At 32.5% G+C, this 23,742-nt stretch overlaps 1 protein-coding gene across 6 annotated transcripts; it reads left to right on the forward strand.

Annotated features, from left to right (window-relative positions):
- The first annotated feature begins 91 nt into the window (after nucleotides 1-91).
- LOC148627991 (uncharacterized) lies at nucleotides 92-22,764 on the forward strand. Of its 6 annotated transcripts, none has more exons than XM_088582814.1 (7): nucleotides 92-1,146; nucleotides 11,881-12,302; nucleotides 12,647-12,877; nucleotides 13,231-13,458; nucleotides 16,408-16,702; nucleotides 19,876-19,969; nucleotides 21,997-22,764. In XM_088582814.1, the coding sequence occupies exons 2-7, from the start codon at nucleotides 12,257-12,259 to the stop codon at nucleotides 22,711-22,713; spliced, it is 1,611 nt and encodes a 536-aa protein (XP_088438940.1). In that variant the 5' UTR covers nucleotides 92-1,146; nucleotides 11,881-12,256; the 3' UTR covers nucleotides 22,714-22,764. The 6 variants fall into 6 exon arrangements, with proteins under 6 accessions (XP_088438940.1, XP_088438931.1, XP_088438967.1 ...); XM_088582805.1 differs by having other exon boundaries at nucleotides 93-1,146; nucleotides 16,408-16,714; XM_088582841.1 differs by having other exon boundaries at nucleotides 94-1,146; nucleotides 19,876-19,933.
- The last annotated feature ends 978 nt before the right edge of the window (nucleotides 22,765-23,742 follow it).

Genomic DNA, 23,742 nt, shown 5'->3' on the forward strand with positions numbered 1-23,742 from the left:
ATTATCAGATCTGACAAAATAGCTTTCTCTATATAAACAGCATGCTACCGTCATTCTAACACTTAATCACATCAACGATGAAATATCATTTATGAGGGAAATTTTTGAATAAAATTGTCAGTAAATATAGATAGCATCATAGAGAGCTTATTTTCACTTTGTTCTAAGCCCTTGGGAGATAATTGTGGTTTTAACCAGTGTTTCTCTATTTGTTTTGTAGTCTACCTTGGTGAAGAAACGATGCGCGGTGATAGGATATGAAAGTAAATGAACAAAGCAAGTTATTTTAAATGCACCAGAGAACATTGCGCATTTTGGTTATCAGCATAAATGAATTGGAAATTTGTCTTTTCCTCGGTTGCACTGGAGAAAATTTCCGATTTTAATGAAATATAACTGGAAAAGAAATTGAGTGTTTGACTTCATCCTCTGAATCGGAGAACATATTTGCTATCAAAGTGATTTGTGGAAACTTGACTCAGTAATATTGTATTTTTGTATGTGGAATAAACTGAATGCCGAAGACTACTTATCTTAGCGGATCGAAGATATTTTGAACTATTTTAGCACTTGTGAACATTTTTTTGCTATTTATTGAAGAAACATGAATAGAAAATAAATTGAATTTTTTACTTCTGCTTGCACCGAGGAACATTTCTGCTTTTGTGGAAATTTGATGAGCATCAATATAGAATATCTACTTGTTTGTGGCATTTCTTCTGCTTTACTCGTTATATCACTCATTTGCACTAACATTTATTTAGAAATTAACTAATTAGCACATAAAATTCTTGTCATGAATCCGATTTAATCCAGATAACGAACTTCTTGTAAATTCTTCAGGTGCGTGGTTTATTTAGTTTGTACTTATTGGTTGGAGTTACTTGTCAAATGCACGGTTTACCGAACACCCAATAATTATGTTACAGTTTGTATGAAGTTAAAAGATAAAGAGGCGGGATTTATATTAAAGTGTCAATTAGCTTTTCTATAGAGAGAGGAGTAATAGACCGTGATAAATCGATAACCGGAAACCATACCTATAGGTTACCAGTTCGTATAGCCACGAGATTTTTTTACATATTTATTTTGAAGTGGATTTTCTATAACAAACGATCGGGATGTCAGTCCCAAGCTGTAAAAAAGGTAAGTGACCTAATAGATAGTTTTAATACACAAACATATCCTACATGAAATTAGGTTCACACGTTTTACTGATAAAAGTTGATCAATTCATCTTTTTGACTACTTTGAATGATTTGCACGGATTTCTTGTAATTTAGTTATTAGAATGGGAAATCACATTAGTTAAACAAACCTTTCGTTGTATCAGCTGTAGAATATCGTGTTTATCAGTTCATGGTGATGATTGAAGTCTGATTTTGGCATCTCAATGTTGATGATACCGAAAACGAGTAGCAGATTTTTTGCGACCATAAAAAATAATGAATTTAGGTGCTATTCACATCACGAAGTTCAGAAAATTGTCTGGATTCTGAATTTAGAGGTTTTTGACACGAATTTTTAAAAAAATAATATATTCAAACAAAGTTGATTGTATTATTCAGTGTGATTATATATGTACAATTACATGTATATTTAGCTTGGTGACAATTGAATTACATATGTTTGTTACATGTACTGAGTGTGTTTATTACATGTTATCATCTTGATACGTTGTACATGGTAATATTCCCCTTTTAGATCGTACTTCCATTTTGAATTGAAATCTGTCGGTTTCATTATAATAGAGACTTAGTCTAGTATATTTGATTGTATCTGTTACATGCCTTTAGAAATGTTTTTGAATAAAATAAATAGTATCATTTTTGCTCGATGAATAAGTTGGACATAATTATCCACAATTTCAAAATATATATGCCTTAAACATGAACTCACTGACTGAAACCATTGTTTGAAGTTCAGATTAAAAGTTAAGATAGAATTATAAATATTTTTATGGAGATTTTTAATAATGTTTGGTTTTTTTTTAAAAATTATGAAATCCATGGGTATCAAGGTCTAAAGTTGTGTTATCTCATCTTCCTTTTATTCATTGTGATTAAGATTTTTGCTGTATTGAAATATTTGCGTTACTAAAACCCTATTTACAAAAGAAAAACGACGCTTAACGTTTTTATAGGATACGAATTTACGAAGCAATGCTTTTGTAAACAATTTGTCTGGGAATTAAATTTGAAGTTTGAAGCTGTTACTGTCTTATCTGATTTGATTTTCTCAGACAGAAGCTCCTTATTGAATCTTTTTTTCAAATAACACTGAACTTTCAATCTAATTCAAGATCGTTTGAGATGTAAATTAGCTTCTGGTTATTTTATAAGGTTAATTAATAGAAACCATTTGATTTTTTGGTCATATAGGCTGTTTTAGATCTGTAGACCCATTCAGCACTATGAAATGAAGAAAACTGTAATTACGACGCGAAAACGCGATGCTTGTTATAGCTGAATGGGAGAATTTCTAACCGTAGTTTTGATTATAGTGCTGGATCAGGATAAAGCGATTGTGATTAACTGCTGAACTCTAAACTCGAGGATAACATGTTTATTCGCCATGCACAATATATGCATGAGATGTCCAATGCATTCAACGCAATAGCCATATAAATTCATATAGCAATTCTCCGATTGCCTGTAAAAATCTAACAAAATCAAATATCTAGACTCCCTACACAGTATGATTTAGTCTTCAGGCAGTTTTCAAACAACCTTATGACAAAAGCTATGGGACCCAACAATCGTTAGAAACTATTATAGGGATATTAAACAAAAATATAGTCTCTCTCCCGGGGATGGTCTCATATTATACTATTAATCTAGTAATGTAAAAAGCTTCTAATTGCAGATGTAAAATGAGGGGAAATAGATATAAAACTCATTTATAATGACTTGTAATACTAGACCAGTATAAATCTTGTAAGAGGAAAAAAACTAATTTGTATAAACATTAATGGCGTTTGTATAATAGGTCTAGTTTGTGATGAAGTTGTTCATCGGTTTTCTAAGTAGACAGGTGGCCCAGCTTTTGTTCTATGCTAAGATTTCAAGTTCTGTGTGTATATACAGGACAAGATCCATGGCACATCAAAAGCGATAGTAAACATCGTCATTTTCAATCATGACATTTACATCCATTAGGCGTGGATCACTCTACTTCCAAATTATATACATGTAGATTTAGGGATTCCATTACAATGTTGTATTGAGTGGGGAATTCAAAATTTTAATCATTGAAGGCAAGGGTTTAATGTTATCATTTTCTCACTTTTAATTACAAAATTAACATTTTCCAATATACATGTATAGGGGGTAATAACTCCGGGCCCTCTTATGGATTCACCACTGGAATCATTATGTATATAAATATAGGGTATGCTAGTACTAAAATAATCCTCTGGAAAGCCCATCTTGGCAATAACTGCATTTGTATTGCCTTTTGTGAAAAAAAACTTATTTCACTTTAACTGCTAAATACACGTATTCAATGCAGTTTCTGTCACTAGACAAGAAACACCAAAAGCCGGAGAAGCATGAGTATTAGTAATATTTTTAAGGTTAAGAAACTTGATAGTTGCAAGAAACAAAAATATCTCATTAGATTAAGTACATGTTTGTGACTTTCCGATGACAATAAATTTAAAGTACACTTGATGGTTGTTAAATTTAGATTATGAAATTATTCATTCAAAATATTGATAATCACTTATTATAAGTACTATGGTCTCGAGTGTTTGTGTTTGCTACTTTTTAAGAGTATATTTATGAGAAAAAAAACTGTTTATGTGTTGCCGTCCAGGATATAAAAATCAACAAAATCCGTTCCGGTCAATTTTGTAAACAAAGCCGTGTTTGTTTTTTTTTTTTAAGTAATCCCTTTGTGACACCGAATTAGAATCTAAATCCGTTATAATTCAAGATTATTTCAGCTCTACGGTTTGGAAAATGATATGACTTTCTAAAAATGTTTTTATTCTGTAATTCATTTAATTAGACTAATTTTAAAAGCTTTTACAAGTTAAAATCCTTAAGACCCTCGAGTAAATGGTAGGTGGCACTCATTCCAATTAATTTAGCTGGTAGTATTTTTCTTCAAATTGCTAAATAATAGATTTGAGCCAATAACGAGCCAAACTGTCAATGCAGTATTGTTATTTCAGTATTCTTTCTTTTTTACTAATCGCAATCTATAAACACAGAGTCGAGTTAATAAGATTAAGTTAATACAATTATCAGCCAATTATCTCTGGTTTGGCCAGGTGCTTGTCAGATGCCAATATTTATTTCTCTCTGGTTGTTTTGATTAGGTGTAAAATGACCACAGACAAGTCTGGACGATGTCTGGCCTCGGGTTGAATATCTACATTGGACATTATCGTACGCTAGCCAATGTTTCTATCATGATAATTCAAAACAAAAACATTTTTTTATAAAATATTAACTTCGACTATTTTTTAGTATTCCTAATCGTATATAAGTAAAAATGTATGTGTGCTTTTGTTGAAGATAAATGTTTTTATTTTTGGAGGATAAATACCAATCATAGATAAATATTGCAATGTCTTTACTACTGGAAATGAAATCAACGACTTGCATGCTATAGATAGTGATATTAATGTTCCCATGTTAAAATCTATTTTAAACGACTTCGGACATGGTCATAACAATTCGTGTAAAATATTTGCTTGTCCATAACCTACCAATTATAGGCTACAAAACGGTTTTCCTGTACTCGGTTACAAGCAATAACATATCATTTTACATTTCAAACGGTCAATTAGGATGGTCATTCTCGTTGTTACGAGTTTTGTTCGATTTTTCCTGACCAATGCAATTTACATAGAATTGGTATGATGACATGAAAGTGTTTAGCTGATAAACTTTGGTTTATGAAGTTAATGTTCGAAGAACAATCATATATACGAATTCTGTATACCCCAATCGACATCACGCGGACTTAAACATTTCTGAAGGCTACCTTTACATATAATTGGTTGTGTGTGTACACGAATTTGTGGTAAAGATTAGAGGTCTTATTCTCTATGCCCTAAAAATTCACTGTTTTCTATTGCTTAGGAGACACTGGACTCTTAACCTTGGAAAGCATTACAGAAGAGTTCAATGATTTTGGTCAACAATGGCGTTGAGTAAATCTTTTTAAGAAGTCATTCGTAGGGCATGTTTCTATACAGCCTTGCAAAAACAAAAGAAGTGATTTTTTTATGTTTTCCGCTAGACAAGTAAACATATATTCATTTCGTTTGACCGTTGTTTACTAGCTAAAAATGACTGTTTTCACATTAAAAGCATTTCTATGTTGTATTTTTTCATTAAACAATTAGAGCGTCTTGGGCAACTCAATGGATATTATCTTTTGGATTAAGTGTTATTTATTGGAACACGATTTTACTTAGGAAGGTGTCGAGTATTTGCGTGATAAGAAAAGATTTCTCTGTTTATCTAGATTGTTTATTGTTTGTTTTTGACAATTTTAATCTGGTCTTACAGTTACTTCGTCACATTCTGCAGATTAAGATGACACGGCTCGACTTAATTCAATTTTATTTTATATTTAGAGCAGAAGTGACGGACGCATGAGACACCCCACCGCGTTGTATGTCACTGCGTGGTGGCCGTCTGTTATATAATCGTTCCTGGAAACCATATTCAAGTGGGAAATTAGCTGTCCCTAATTGGCTATAAAGTTTTGCACACATTCTGTTGATGTGGTTTCTTTTAAAGAATTAATGAGACCAGTTTGGAGATCTCCCTTCAAAAAGTTTTAAATTCAATTTTAAAAGACCCACGTACATTTGACAACATTATTGAACCAGACTTAACCTACTTCATAAGTGCGGTATCACTTTCTCTATTCTTTATTGAAACAATTTTCCCAGTCGGATTTCATGAATGTTAGTATTGCATGCACTTGTCTCTCCTGGAGTACCGTAGGGTCAATATGAGGGCAATATCTTTGTTGAATTTTATATTTACTTCTTTCAATATCAAACGCAAAGTGTCGTGACTAGAATATATGTTGTTTTGAGTTATGCAAAAATGTAAAACAAACAAGTGGCTTGTTTAAAACATGTAAACGATAAGATCAAAGAGTACTTCAACTGTTTTTCCGCCTCTCAAAAGAAATCCTGTAAATTAATGCTAAATACCCACTAATGACATTCTCAGGTCAGAAAAGGTTTTAAATTTGACACCGTAGAGTTGGCGAGAATAATAGCTACTGTATTTGGTCTTGTGCGTGTGACGGTGCCATATTACAGCGAACCTCCATGAAGACACTTCCGCTTCGTTAATCAGCCATTGTCCATTACGTCATTTTGTTGTTAATCAACAAAAGCCAGAACTTTATCTTTGGTATGATCAATAACCTGGTATACCCCAATGATGGTCAGACAATTGTCAACTATGTTCTCTTACAATATTTGTAATATTTATCCGTTCATTAGTCATGCCTTGATGCCAATCTATAAAGCAAATTGACAGGGTGGATGACAGGTTTTGTTCAAACCTTTTAAATGGCTCACAGAAATGGTCCTAAATTGAAGTATTGGGTACACACGGAGCTCTTTAGCGAGGAGATAGATTGTACCTTGGGATTCCTGCACAATACCTTGTCTATTAATGTGGAGCAAAACGCAACAGTTGGTCAAAATAATGAAGCTATCCGTATTGTGTTTCATGTTTTGACACCCAGAACGACATTTTAAGCGGGTGTTGATACATTCATCCGTTTCCACAATTATTTTCGTATCTTTCTAAAGATCTATTGGGGAATGACCATGGACAAGTAAATATTTCTTCAGTCCTTGAAAAGGTAGCACAATGATTAATTTATTGTCCAAATTGAGAACACAAATATCACTCTCTGGTTTTTAGTATTATTGTACAGCGTTATAAAGTAACGTTTCCTCATTTTAAGACCATTTATTTAGGATTAGTTTGAATAAATGATTCCATTTTGACTGTTTAAATTTTTTAGTGAAGTACAACCAAATCTCCTGTCTTTAGTATACTTTCAATCAAAAGAGAGTAAAATTATGGCCATACAGGAGAGATAGTCTTTATATACATGCTAATTTTACATAAACTGCACTGGGGAGGGGTATTTTAAGACCGGTTATTGCTTATTACAAGTGGTATATGAGAGGAATTTGACTCCTAGTACTTAAGTCTTTAACCCCCCCCAAATCGGGCACAGATCGCCAATAAGTTGTCTCCGTTGCGACCCTCTCTTGATCCGTTCTCTTAATTAATTCTTTGCTCTTCCCATTTTTACCATATAAACCTCTAAATCCCTTCTCTAGGTGCTGCAAGGTCTACCTCCTGTCCTTTATCTTTGAGAATTCCATGTTAGGGTCTGACGTATGATACTTTATTGGGTGACCTATCAACCTCGACTGTCTGCGCAAAAGTTCTCGGTATGCATGTATTTGTGTTGACATGTAGCTTCCCATAGCTCCTTGTTGCTGATGGTATTTGGCCAATAAACCTTGAGAATTATGGATACGTCTTAAATAAGAGTTTATGAAAGTCAGTACCCTATTTACTGTTGCAAATCTAAATACTAATGCCATAAAAATAGAAATTCTTTATGTCTTAACTCAAAAGTATTGTTTTTTTTTATTAGTTATTACAATGAAGCTGTAATGTACAGTGTTTTCAGACTACAAAAGACATAATAATCATGTGAAATTGGGCCATTAGAAGTCTGTTTCAAATGAAGCAGCTACATATTTACGAACTCTATTAAAATTGATCAATTCCAGAGCAAGCTACCATTTATTTTAAAGAAATCTAGAAAACATCATTTTCATTTTATTGATTTTCGATACACCTGTCTCAATGATATTCATATTTGTCTCATTAACCGTGCTTGTTTGTATGGTTCGTAATTATGTAGCCGCCCAGATTGATGTAAATGCTGTTTCGTGTACATAGCAGCTATTTGAAAATAGATAGGAATATCCAGAATCAACATAGTTAAGACGGAAACCCGACTCCTGTCTTTCTTGTCAAAGCAAGACATCTAAAAGACTCATAAAGCGTTTATTTATACAGCTGATTTCACACTGTGCTGAGGACAAATAAAATGGCAAATCATGTTTATAATTTGAAATTTTCAATAAAACTTGTATAAACAGATTTATATTGGGACAATACAAATTTGGTTTTAATATACTCTAGTTTAAAGTTACGTTTAACAAGTTTTAATAACACTTTTATGAAAATATGAATAGAAGCCCGTTCTTGAAATCGAAGGTTAAAATATCTCTGTTAGCTTCTCAAATACTGAGCCAAGTACACACATGGTATGGAATGCGGACCATTGTGCCAAAAGTCTAAACTACTTTTAGGAATGTGTAGACACAAGGGACGATGTAAATATAAGAATTTCAATTTCGATTTTTTTAGTGCGTTTCGATCCACCACATAATCCATGGCACTTTACGGTATTCGGACATAACCCGGTGGGTATTTATGAATACAAAGACGATTACTCTACCAATGTACTTTGCCCAAACTCCCAGGAATTCAATAGTCTTTGTTTTTCGTTCACTTTTAATTTCCTTTGTGTTTTTTGTTTTTTTTTGTTTTTGTTTTTGTTTTTGTTTTGTTTTGTTTTGTTTTGTTTTGTTTTGTTTTGTTTTTGTTTTTGTTTTTGTTTTTTGTTTTTTGTTTGTTTTGTTCAGTTTTCTGATACGGTTGTTTTTATTACTTAAATTTGGTTCGTAATCTTTCTTTAACTTAAGTGTGATTGATATTCAGTTTAACACCAGGGATTCAGTTGGCGAAAGATGGAAACGAAACAAGAATAAAAACGAAAATAGAAACCCCAAACAAGATACAGAAATGGAAGTTGAACGGAAAATCTAAAGAGCACAAGAGTTGAACACAAATGCGTATGATTCAACATTGTGAATATGTATGATACAGTAACAAAATGATATTCTTTAATTACGTATTTACTTAAATGTAAATACTATGTCATACATGTAGGAAACGAGTGTACCAAAACAAACACAGGACATTCGTGCCAGACATCGGACAAATGTTCATTACAACACTGTTTTGAAGAAAACAAAACATGTTAAAATACAGAAACAGGCTGAGTGTTCATAAAAGCGTGAACTATTATTTGAATGATTTTTTTAATATTATGTACATGTATCATATCCACATCTGTTTCATAGCCGTGATTCACCAGGAAAATGTGATCACACTTTTATTTATGTAACTGCATAAACGACGTGTATCTGGATGGTACAAAATCACACCTTGAAAATTCACTCAGAAACCATACACCGTGTAATTCTATATGTAGCCTTGTTAAAATTCAGTTTTAATGTGCCACGATGCAATATAAAACCATTTATCATTTAATTTCATTCGTAACGATTTTGCATTGTGATTTTAAATACAGAGGTCGATATACAGGAAATTAAATTCAATTTTCTGAAATTCTGAAATGATTTGGTCAAATTACGATTAATTCGTATAAAAGATGGAATCTAATAAATGCGAATATTCAATATACAGGACAGAACATTACTTTTAAATATTCATTCACGAACTAAACAAATTCATTCTGTGCTCGCGATCTGGTCCTTTATAAGAAAAGCAATTAACGTGAATAATTAAATTGACTTATTGAATTCCCCATAATTTGGATGAAAAACTAAGCTATCCTCGATTGCTGTGCAAATTACGAAAACATCACTTACGACGGCGCCATGCACTCATCGAAATTGGTTGAAGTGTATCCTTCGTTAACGTGTTCTTCAGCCGGATATCGTCTGCTGAAAACTAAATTATGAAAAAAATAATATATTGCAAATTAAGTGTTAAAACAAAGTTGTTACATATGTTTCATTAAAGCCGGTCGTTTTCTTAAGTGGCAGTGTGAATTTATGATTTGGATATTTCATTTCCATTTGCCTGTGGATGTAATCACATTACTTAAGTTTTCATTAATTCCCATCTGCTGCGTATTTGTACTAATTTGCTTTTTAAATAGGTTTTAATTGAAACTTTCGTGTATCCAAGAGAAAATGGTGCAAATGCGGGAGGACATAATAATAATGATTACAGAATGTTAGTTGAAAAGCGCCTACAGTGAAATTCATAATTATTAAAGATAAATTTATTTTATATTTATGTAAAACGGATGAAACTATGTTTTATAACGATCATGTCTCCCTTAAAGAAGGAATATACAAGAAATCTAACTCATGTTTATGGAATAAGCCTACATTTGTTTTGCAAAAATGACAGATTTTTTTCATATCAGCGCGTGCAGATATTTTAGAACATTTGATATGTTAATTCTAGAGTCTTTTAGGTCTTTCAGTTGTTGTCACTAAACAAGTCCATTTCTCCCTCAAAAGTTTGTCATAATGATATCCTTGTCACTGTCCATTTCCAATGTTGATTGTCGAGGTTGTGACAGACTATGGTCGTTTAAATCCACTCATTCCTCCGCAGACCTATAACCGCTTCCTGATTTACAACTGTATCACTCGGGTAGTCGATAAGCTGTGCTAAATTTCACAAGGCACGGGCTCAATGGAAATCCGCGAAGCTGTTACCGTGGTTCCCGTTGTACTGTACTGAGTGTGGCAGGGCTGTGACATATTTGAACCCAGTATACGAGATTGTCTCCAAACTTGAATGACCCGCACTATATCAAATCTTTAATTTCAAATTAGCTATTCCGTTTGTATTAGCACAAGGGGCTCCCAATTTCTAGTATTTTATTAGACATTCTTAGCATGTGGCTGTAATTAGGCAGAGAAAAAATAACCATTCTCGCACATGTACAGTCATTAGATGCTCTATTAAAACAACCTCGTGTGAAATTTGAGAAATTTAGAGAATTTTTTGTTATGTCGATTTCAAGAAGAAAAAATATTTTTGACAGTAATTCTTTAACACATACACTACGAGTTTGTTTATACAATACGGAAAAAACATCCTCGCTTTATATTTCTCAGCCAATTTCTACTTTCCAGATGTGGAAAAAATGACTAACAGTTAATAAAGCTATTTTTCAATCCAAATGTTTACACAGTCTCATACCTTGAGAGGGTTGTAAAGTTACTTCCACGATTGAAAAGTAAACATTGACTAAGTTTTATGTTTCTATAAATTTAAAATTCCTAGTAGAAGTGTTTTTATTAATTTTAGAAGTATAGCACCGTACCACACATGTTACACTCAAGATGATGAATGGAATTAATAAAAGGCAAAACACCATATAAGCTCCCCTAAAAACAAATATAACATCCCGCACATTTTGGGGGATTATAAAATGTTACAATCGTTGATCGATCGGAACTACAAAAAAATAAATAAATAACGACTACATCAATTGCTTCTCCATGGGTAAAACTAACAAATAATGGGCAGGAAACAAAATCTTTTTTATGTCACATTTCGCTGTTTTACAATTGTTATGAGATAACACAGCAGTTGAAGGAATGTAATATGTTAACAAGAAATACACCGAATAACCTTTGATGGTGGTTTAGCTGTCTCAATTGCTGGGTTTTTTTTTGTATTTAATAGTTTTTTGTTCACCATTGAGTAGTGGTTTTATTCCATACGGATACCCTGCAATGAATTTATAGCATATTGACTTGCATAATACTTCAGTTCATTAAATGTATATAACCCTGAATAACGTAACCCAAGTACCAAGGCGCGGTATAAAACAAGTTAGCGCCAAATTAAGTGCTAACAATCAGGAGACTTAATATCCAATCTATAATCCATAAACTCCTGTACCTAATAAACTTAAAATATGCTGTCATCACAATATAATCAATGATACTATCTTTTTTGATAGAAATTCCACAAGGCGGTTTGGAATAGACCAAAATTTGATCGTCCGTAACGAGGAACTGCCTCCTGAGGTTACGTACAATGGCGGCCCATCAGTAATAATTTGTCATTGATATAAGCGACCCAGTTGGAGTCTCATTATACCCGAAAAAGTTTATAATCCTCTCTAATCATTTAAACAGTTTAGTAATTCAATGGGAATGTAAAGAGGGAGCTATAAATCAGAAAATTGTATGAATTTTCATATGGAGATTACATCTCGTCTCGATAACATGTTCAAGTGCTCTCAGTGCTGAGATATTTTTTATTATGATCAGATGGTGCCGTGACTTAATTGATAATTTTGAGGACTACATTTAATTATTTTACATCTGAGGAATATGACTTCTTATCCGAGAAATAGTTGTGAAAATATTAAAAACAAAGGTCGGTAAAATCTATTGTTCTTAGCTTAAGTAATTCTAATTATTCACACAGGATTTACAAAATGTCAAGTTGTCACATTGGGACCATTATTCAAAAACGATATTTTGGTTGTGATGAAGAAACTATATGGCGTTTTACATTAGTAAGAATGAACGATTGAAAATATAAATAGGATTTAGACAAATTCTAACTTGCACAAAGTTTCAAAACCATCTACTTGTAAATGGAATGTCTAGTACGACTCTTAAGCAAAAAAATTGTATTTGATGTATCAGTTTTTACAATTTTATTTTATATCTTGTTGTCTTGAAAATAATCATAAAGATTTCATTTTCTGTCTTTAGCTGGACTTACATGTTCATCTGACCAGCAGATACAATGTGGTTCCTTGTTTCCTGGACACCACCAAGACTGTCAAGTGACGGCTGCTCATGGTGGGTGGCTGCAATGTTTAGATTTAACTAAGACCAATCTAGGGAGTTCGCCATGCCAAGAGGAAGACTATGGTATCCATAGAGATAATGTCTGGGTCCAAAATGGTTGCCAGGGAAATTTTTATACTTGCTACGTTCCAGGTATTTGGAGAATTCACGTATTTAGTTTGTTTTTAATACTTTGTATATACTTGTAGTTTCAAATTACGTTTCCAACACAAAGTTAGAAAACCTTGAATCGCTGACAAGACTGCAGAGAATCATTTTCAAATATATAAGAAATTTTTGTTAAAATAGTTCACTTTTTAATTGAAAAGCTAAACGAAAATTGCCGGGAACTGCCTTTCAATAAGTCTCGAAAAATGAAACTTTACAATGAACAAAAAATAATGTATAATCCATCTAGTGTATGTATACCTTATAATCAGCCAAAAAATATTTTACACATCTATTTACTAGGATCTACATGTAGATTTTTTTCATTTAATTTGCAGTAGCACCCCAAGAACCCGTTGAAAAAAGAACTTTAGAATGTACAACAAATGGAAATTCATACAAACAGTGTCAAATAGATGGAGCTTATCTAGTCAACAGTGTGCACATGAAAATTCAGTTGAATAAAAACAAAACTTGTACAGAAGGAATTAATTATGGAATAGTTGCAGATAGTATATTTGTGAAAGATGGATGTAATGGGATTTTTACCGTCGATTTTTTTCCAGGTATGGAATAAGTTTGCAAATGAAAATTCGATTAGAAGACCGTAATAGGGGATACTTAAAATAAACAAGGTATAATAATGTTGCCGAACTATTCAAAATGTGAAATGATTTAAATACAGAAATGGCTGTTAAAAGGTCGCCCTGTATATTATGTATGATTAAAAGTCTGCTGTTAATTATTTTTAATCTTCTTAAACACCTGTTTTGATGCAAGACGTGTATTGTCAAAACGGGGGTTAATATTTTAAATAAAAAAGTATTTTGAAATCTAAACCTAAGCCAAAACTACACCATAACTTGAATTTTAAATTATTTTCTTTTTATCAGGATTTAAAGTATTAAATTCGGTCCACTTACAGCGGGGTTAAAGGTTTTCATATAATGGTTCCTAACTTCAATTTAGTATGTTGAAATTAATAGTTCAGTGTTAATATTTTATTTTAATAAAGCAGAATTTGTACAACAATAAACTGTTGACAGGACATAAAAAAATAAGTGATCTGTTGTAAATATGTAGACCAAACAAAGAATTGAGGTGTTAAATTAAGCTCTTGTTGGAAAAGAAATAATTTCAAAAGATATGAAAATTAAAGCCTCTGAAGTGTTAAATATTTACACCTTAATAGGGCACTTGTCTGTTCAAATAATAAAACAGTTTTAAAAAAAAAAACAGTTTGAGGTTGAGCTATGAACGCAATTTGCACGTATTTTTGGCCACTAATGATCAATTAACTGCATGCATTTTGAACATTTTACACAAAAGAACAAGGAAACTTAGAATAATTCTAATTAAAAGTTAGTTGTGAAATTTTAACTTGCAATGCACACAAAAGAAGCTTTTAATGGGAAGTAAAGGGAACCACTATTATTTTGTTTAGGCATTTAAAAACGCAAATTGTGAAAGAGTTTCCCTGACTAACAAGAAAACTGATTAAAATTTTTTCATTGAGAATTTTTTAATAAAGGGAAATTAAAGTTGATTTACTAAAAGAAAAAAAAGTTTATATTGTATGAAGGTTACACTATTTTGATTTAGGTCTTTTTATCAGGAGTGGATCCAGAAATCACGAAAATGTTGGTTCCAGGCTTTAATTTGCTAATTTTGCCAAAATTAAGTACAAATTAACAATATTTTAAAAAGGGAGTTCCTACCCCTGGAACCCCACTTGATCCCCCAGTGTTTTCTCTTCAAAAATGATATTGTTTGGAGCTAGTACAATTTATTTCAATAGAAATTACTATTGTGAAGGACTTTGTGCAATCAGAGCGACATGGAAGACGCACATTCAAATCGACACCCAGACTTTTGTTGAGAGTTAAGCTCTTTCGAACACTTACAAATTAATTGTACTTTTTCTCTGGCAAATTGCTAGCAATCATCGTTCTGAAGATGTTTCTTTATACATAATTGACGGATTTACCAGGAAAAAAATATAGGAGAAAATACTCGATGACTTTATAATACAGAAAACAGATTTCTAGTGTTAGTGTTTTTGTATTAAAAATGTCAATCTTGCTATGAATGGTGCCTTTCATGAGGGCTGACGGATTCTGTAATTATATCAATATGACAAACATATATGATTTTTGCAGCTACACGTAGTTTAAGTAAATACGATCTCTTGACATTTTATTAATAACATAATGTGTAAAATTAGTATGAGCTGTTGTATATTGATTAAGCACTTTAGTGGCGGTGATAAATACATGTACATGTGTAGTTTTAGGGATTGTATTTTTTTTTTCATACATGTGTCATACATGTTTCAGAAGGGCATTGGTAAACAATTTGTAATAGAAGTTTGACGGCTACATTATTTTGCATAAAAAAATATAAATTTGTGGGGAACGAGTAGGGCCTATGACCATCTGCGCTTAATCATATGATAGTGGTGCACTTTCATACGCGCATTATATTTCCTATTTGTACTTTGTACATTTAGAAAATGGTTTCGTTATCTTTCCAATCTTAAAGGTTTTATTATCGTAATGAAATATTCCCTGTAGTTTCTGAAATGTGTGAAATTTCATATCAATATTAAACACATTTAAAACAATAATCTTGAAAGAAATGTCTTTCTTAATCTCATAAAATATATTCTTAAATAAATGCGATCTTCCTGTTACTTCACACCATAGGCTATTACTGAATTTAAATGTAAATTTTGGTGAAAACTATGACTAGACAGATATCTTGGCTGCTTGAATTACATTAGATATAAAAGGTTTGTTCTGCCAGGCTCCTTAATGGAGGAAAATAAGCTTAATTTATGACAACTGTTTCTTAAGGTGACATATTTAAGGACAAACCATAAAATTTTAAGTATTTGTTTGCGTCGTGTTTTTGTTATTTTTATGCAAGATTTTTTAAGCTTCATGTAACCATAATTTGCATAAAATTCAGACCTGTTATTTTCTTGTGGTGAAAAGCAATGATTTTTGCAACCCCTTTCTTTAGAAGAGCATGTGAAACTAAACTCTGCAATTGTTAAATTTATAGTCTTTATACAAATATACACAATTCGATCGTACTTCTATTGTTCATTGCTCATAAGTTATGAATAACGTCAGGCACATCCGAAGTCGTTCACTGGTATCTTTACAGCAAATGCCCTGATGATGTTCAAGAGATACTGTATAGACTGTCTTGTCTTGATTAAATGGCTATCGTCTAATGTAGTGTTTTAGATACTTAACTGGATAAGTGAGATAGAGATGCCTACGGAATGATAGAAGGTTTGCCCTGGTAACTAACTACCAGACGATTGTCATTTAATCAAAGGAAGATAAACTCCTCAACATCAACAGTGTATGCACTGTAACACGGCAGTATTTTCTCAACCATTTCAACATTTCTACTTGTACCAGGACTGTAGGGAAAACTTTTTCTATGTACTTTTGTGAGTACAAATTAAAATCAATGTTATATCTTTTTTTCCCAACTTTCAGAATCAGCTGCTCCCCCTGTCCCTCCCCAGCCCCCTTCAACCACAACTACTACCACGTCATCACAACGACCAAAAACCACCATAACAGAACGGACGCCGCCATCTACCAGATCTCCATTATTTTCATCCACAACGAGGAGCATTCCCTTAACGACAAATCACACCGCCATTCGGGTCAATCCAACGCCATCCACGGATTCCAGTGGCAGTATTATGGTTTTGACAGCAGCTGCTGTCCTTGGAGTCTTTCTGGTCGTACTTCTTGCCGTTTTGGCCACCTTGTGGTTCAGCAGAAGGTATCATTGCACGTAAGTTTCCCATCGGAGACTTATTTTATTCCTGTGTTTAAGTAGTGATATATGGGTTGCACAGAGTTGAATGATGCCTTAGAGAGAGCTTATAAATAATTAAAAAATATGTTTGTTTGTGTTCGTAATAGACTAATAGTTTTTTAAAAGTATATTATTGCTATAACCGTGCTTTAAGCTTCTCTAACATTTTGGCGAGCTTATACATTGTAGTGACTTAACTTTATGGATCATAAAAAATTTAGGAAGCAAACAATTTTTCCATGTAGTGAAAAGTTTAAGTATAATGGGCTTCTTTTAAAACATGCTGAGTATACTCATAATGGTCTAGCCGAAAGAGTTCATTAAAAGCACATTACTTCAACAATAAAAGAAACATTTAAACATGCGTATTATGTAAACAGTAAAGTGCGCCGACCCAGTAAGCCTTTGCATTTAAGATTCTGCTTTTATTAGGTGATGGTTTTATTTACGAAAATAAATATTTATATCCGTGCAATCTGTACTGTTACCACGTTAGAACGATAAAACACTAGAGACATTGGAATCAGAAAGTTTCGAAAAATACGATGGTGTATAAAATATTAATATTGAATGTTTTACAATTGATTCAGAATAGTTTTGAAAACGATAAGCTATCAGACGTAATAGAATCTACACAGACACCAAATTCAATTTTCTACATTAATAATTCATTCGGTGCAATTTTATAATGTGTAAACATTTCACATAAATTATCCAATGTCGAGAAAAAATGTGATAATTAAATTTCCCTATCATATTATGGATGCGCTTCATGCATATCAACAAGTCAACACTTTTCATCTTCAACACGGTTCGTTGGTTTTCGCATTTAAATGAGTGGTAAATATTATGAATCAAGCCCTCATGGCACTTTAGGTGAATAAATTTGGTCATATAGGTCTTAAGTGAATTTTGCAAAGCCACATGCATTTACAAAGTATTTTATGATGCACACTTTAGGTGCGATTACTTAGTACGATAAAGGAAATAAAAAGGAATCAACCATTTTAATTTTATAGGGGAAAAGGGGGAAGTGAAAGTATGTTATCTTGTCATGGAACATAATTTCCTCCATGACATAAGTTCCTCTAGAAATTTGATTATAATATTTGTTCCTAACGGAATAAACATTATATAACAAATGTTCCTAAAGGAATTTTCATTGTAAAATAATCTATCAGAAATGTTCCATCAGAACTCCTGTTATAAGAAACAAATATACGTTGACAATCCTACATTTTTAATTTTTGGGTTTTGATTTTTGACTAGAATTTTATTGTTTAAGATGATATATGCTTTTTTACCGATTGCTGAACTTATGATTATTCTGGCCATTTCTATTCCTGCGAAGTAATCCCCTTGCAACCCCCATTCAAAAAGATGGCGCTCAATCGAATAATGAACGAGACGTAACGATAAGGTGCTAGAAAAACTAACAGTTGTTCTGGTCGTGAGTGGAACGAAATCCCATACAACAAGATTTCACTTTCCTTTTATCACTAATGTTCTAAAATTCATACAGTGTTTAAAGCTATCGTGTATAACTTGCGTGAAAATGCAGAAACATTAATAGTTTAAAGGCGCCAAAGTGTTGCTGAAGTTTTGAGTTCCATCCGTTATCTAATTTTGGTTAATTCTACAGATTCGTAAAAAAATTTTAAACTACCGTAATATGAATCAATATTTCAAACATTTAAATGATGTAAAACTGAAAATAAGGGTATCAGTCGAACGAATGCTGTAAACACGGTTTGACAAACGACCCAAAGCCATTACAATGCATTAATGTGGAGGTTTATTTCTGGTTTTGTGGAAAGCCTTAATGGGCCGCTTCAGTCATAAAATAGAGAAGATATGATCACGCAGAGAGTACTTCTCACTTAAGCTCCGTCCATGCTCCGTGGCTTTGCGCCATCTTAACGTTATCTGGTATAGCAGAATTATGATCTCCTCTCATGCAAGAAGAGTAATTACGAAATAGGTTTTATTGTTTTATTTTTCAATTAGTAGACCTCGTTATTGTCTTAAATGATGTGCATGTCATATTATGTGCATGACAATTATGAATACAAAGTATGAATATGATTGATGATTGTAACTTCAAAAGACAGATTTGCATACTCTATTCAAATCTTTAACTTCTCCAAGATGAATGTAAAATTGAAATAGGTTTTTAGATTAATTCTTTTGTACGATGTCTTTTCTGCATGAGAAGTTTGAATGGTTATATTTTGACATCTTTGTCTGTCAGTCTGTGACGTAATTAAAAACAATTTTATTCGTTTATATCAAAACGTTTTATTTTTACACTGAAAACTCAATCTACAAGACTAATGGCGAATTTCTCCTTTGGAAAGAACACACGCATCTGTACAAATCTAAATTGGATGATATCTCGATTTTAAAATTGCACATATATCATCATTGTTTGAAAACTACAACGGCTTCAAACAAACGTTCAAAAAGATTTTAATTTTCGATTGCAGTGCACTGCAAGCACATCAGTCTTAATTGGTTGCAGTTTTTGTGGAGAAAAGAAGCAGTAAACCAGCACATTTTCTGATGTTATCTAGAATATGTATAAATCCGTATTAGTTGAAGCTCTTTATACATTTGTTTGGCTACCACACCAATCGCCCTATAGTTATGTAATAGAGCCTTGAACATAATACTACTGGGCTACTTTTATCTTTTTAACCACAAGCATGCGTGGACTGCACGAGAAAGCTGTGAGAATTATAGTTAACATTCAACAGAAGTCAGCTGATATAACAGATATATTAGTGATTTAAAAGTTGGAACAAAGGAGAGGGTACATTAACGGATAAAATTGGCCTCTTAGTTTTTGTAAAATTAATACAAATTTTTGTCATTCTATTGCAATGTGTACAAATTTGACAAGGAGGGGGCAAAACAATGTGTTCAGTATCCTTTGAATACGTTTGGAAAGTGAAACCACGTTGAAGCACGTTGCTATGGCTATGGACCTTCATCAGTTCATTTATCGTCCAATGCGGAACTCAAACATCGTGTTTTTTTTATATTTTAAGACATACCGCAAAATCAGTCATACCAATATATACGAAACTGACAGTGTGTGTGTCCTAGGAACTTACATGTTCCATTTTCTGTTTCAGAAAAAGATACCTAGAAAGGAAACCCAAGGATGGCCCAAGCACCATAGAAGGCCCTTCGGTAGGTAAACTGCTACCGGTCAAGTTCAAAAACAAGGTATTCATGCATTTCATCCACTCAAAAATTTCGGCCATTTTGTGTTAAACTCATATAACATTGCATTTTCCTTTTATGTTATATAAAAATGAATAACTCTAAATTCAGATTTTTATATAACAGATACATATTTTAGTAGATTTACATTTAATAATTTTGTTTATGTCTTAGGACTAAACAAGAAGTTTGTTGAAACCTGTTTTACTAATATATATATTACTTTTGTTTGTTTTGGGCAATTTGTGATAAACTTTGAAATCATTGCTGCATAGAAATTCTTAATTTATTAAAAGATAAGTAGTAGTCTTTGTAAGAATCATGCAAATTCTGTAATATGTGATACACCCCAGAAGAGGCTACACATTTTTATTTTTGTTATAAAGTTGCTTTATAGGTTTATGTGATAAAATGCATAATAATTATTCATTTCAATCTGTCTGCTCCTAGGAGATAATTGGCATTGAAAATCCAAATTTCTACTTTATTTTATTGTCATTTACAGAGATATCTCCCTTAATTTTGATTTCTACAGTATATTCTATACAATTTTTATCTCCTAAGAACAAGGGTTATATAAAAAGTCGCATATTATTTCTGTTTACTATTAAGTTTTCAACAAAATGTCAACAATAAAAATATGTAGGCTTTCCAACCATGAATCGCATTTTGCATGATTCTTATCTAGAGAGCTACTTTAGTTATAACTGTGAAAAAAGTTACATAAATGTTTGACAGGTTTTACAAATTTCTTGAACCATCTTTTGATTCATTTTTGTTTTCCATTAGTTTTGTATTCACTTTAGCCGTTTGTCAACTTTTTTCTCTTGGTTGTATATAGCAGGTTTTTTTTTGTTTTTTTGTTTGTTTTTTTGCTTTTTATGTTGTTTCTTCTTCGTCTTTTTTTTTTTGTTCTTAGTATGTATTTTTGGTTTAGTTTCCACATTCTTAATACTCAAGATTTCACTGTTTGGATGAATTAACCATTTTACTTGGCAGGATATAGAATATTCAATACAATAATCGTATAATGGTTTCCTGTTCTTATTTAAAAGTTTACATAATGAAGATAACATTTTCATATGCCTTATCTAAGCGATGAATTAGCCTTTCTTCTGTGCATTACAAGAAACAATCCAGATTCCGAGTAGGTGATAATTCAAGTGGTTCCGAATAGGTGTCAGCATGCAAACTACCAATAAAATGTACCTTTCACATCTTGAAGACTATTTTTGTGACTAAAGACTGAATTTGTTTTGCCTGTTACATAAATTCTCCGCATATCAAGCAATCTAACAATTTTAATTCTGGCATCTATTGTTTCTAAGACATGAAGTTTCATTTGTAGCTCAAACATATGGAAGACCTTTGTGCAATTATTCTAGCGTCTTAAACTTAGCTCAATAAAACATCTTGTGAATAAAGCCGTTGTCTGTTCCTAGAGTACACTTTATTGAATGTTTTTCTTTCAACAATCTTTTCTCTAAGGAGACATGTCAATATCGCTAGATGATCCGGAATATCCTAACTGTTATTGTTGGAGAAATATTGCCGCCATTGGCAAATCTGTTATTTAACCATGGATCAAATTTCATGTACCATTGAGTTTTAATTAATAGGATTCATATTCATCTACATTTAGTTAGCAGTGATATCTTCCAGTACCAAAGTGCAGCTTTTTCTGAAATTTGAGTTATAACCTTCAAACAAATGAATTAATTCCATAAGCCATTAGAGTCCTTGTTCTTTCTATGACGTCGGTCATATTGAATTAGATAATCCGAAAATAAAAGATGCTTTTTAAGTCATTATGTGCATATGCTTTTAACTACTTGGATTTTAGAATATTCGGTCTTCTTTTAATGGTCACAAACAAAGACTTATTTTATTTTTATGGGCCAATAATCTATGGTTTCAGGATGGGAACACGAATAGTTGAAGGCTGAGAGTATAATTTGTAATAAAAGAATAAATGAATAAATTCATCATTGAGTTTATGATATGATATTTAGAATTTTTATTTCTTTCAGGGTAATATTTATGAGGAAATTTCTACTGACGAAGTTCCACCCAGTGCTCCGCCTGTTTATGAAAGACACGAGCGCCAACCGTTCATCACACAAGACTTCTCAGGGCACGAATGTGCCCTTGAGCATAATAACAATCCAAACAAAAGTCCTCTAGGAGAGAACTATTTTATTTTAGATCCGAAGTATAGGGACTGTCACACTCTACCATTGAATAGGAACATCCATCATAATAATTTCGAACCGGAGTATTTTCATTCTAACGCGCCTGACCATCGCGCATGTCAAATACATCGCCCGATTGCCAGAGTCGCCAGCACTGGTCACAGTAACCATAGTAACCACGAACCTGTGATACGCATGGGTACATTCAATCCAAAGATACATCAGTACCCTTTAACAATTGGTCCCGTTGTGGACCCGAATATGTTTCATAAACAAAATACTCTTCCAGTGTTTAATGGAAAAGCCATGAGGATTTCCGATAGTGATGTTGATGAAGATGGATACCAGAAAATAGGGACATTTGGACCCCAGCAAAAACATTTTCAAAACATACCAGCGGGCTTTCAGAATATTCCTGCAAATTACCAGGGTGTTCCACCCAACATAAACAATGTGCCGACATCTTGTGTCCATAGTTTTCAGCCTGTCTGTGTTTCAGAACAGCTTCCAAACTCTGAACCTAATCCTAATAATTTTGATACTTCTTCGTGTTGAATAATGAGATTGTTGTTGTTAATATTTATTTATAAAATGGATTGACTTCTATCTGATGTGCTTTGTGATTTAGAAAAGAATCCAATTGTTTGATAAATCTAATTATTTCTTGTTAAAGCAATGTGTCACTTTAAAGTTGGGTCGCATATGTGTTACTGGGCTACTAAGACCGAATTGGTGAAAGATCTTAAAATTTAGATTTGTTCCAAGTCTCTCTGTAAAACTTCAAATCATTACTTTCAAATCCTTATTCATCTGCAGTGCATAGATAGTTAACAGCGTAGGTTTATACATTTGGTTTTTTTACTCTATACAGAAAGACAGAGAAAGTTTTGTTAAAGAACAAAATGGGTTGGATTGCACATGATGCTGGAGTACTGAGATATTTTCCATTGTAAGAACATCCACTTATATCCATTAGAGTTTTCATTTTCATTTCTTAAGTATGGCGCTCAATCAATTCAGTGACCACATTCTTAACAGACTGTGAACACGGAAATTGAAATATCCTAGAGATATGTAAACAAATATATGTACATAAAAACTCTTACATAAGCTATACTCCATAATTTTAGCTTAAAAATTGACACTCTGGTTAAGTTGAACCAATACTATGGTGTTTTCACACGTAAAAACTCTTGAAGGCACACGAATCATTTTCTAACCCGAAGTGATGTCAGACGAACTGACTGGAGACATGATACATTCTGAGCAGCATCACCACATGAAAAACTACAGGGATTATATAGCCATTCACTCACGCGTGAATTAGGTGTGTCTTATGAACATAATGTACTTTCTTTAGAATGCACTTAGTTTAACTTAGAAAATAATTAACTTTGAAATTGATATGGTTCACATTGAAACAAGACACATAATTTCTCACTATATAAATGTTCATCGCTAAACACTGACGCACTGTGTGTAAGACAGTTTTATTATGATTCATCATGCTGGTGCATAATTTTATATTGAACACTATATGGAAAATCACGGGTCTATTACAAAAACAATTTCTGACATATGTCG

Source organism: Perna viridis, chromosome 1 (assembly GCF_037379345.1).
Source record: "Perna viridis isolate PV_CMFRI_1.1 ecotype Kerala chromosome 1, ASM3737934v1, whole genome shotgun sequence".
Lineage (NCBI taxonomy): Eukaryota > Metazoa > Mollusca > Bivalvia > Mytilida > Mytilidae > Perna > Perna viridis.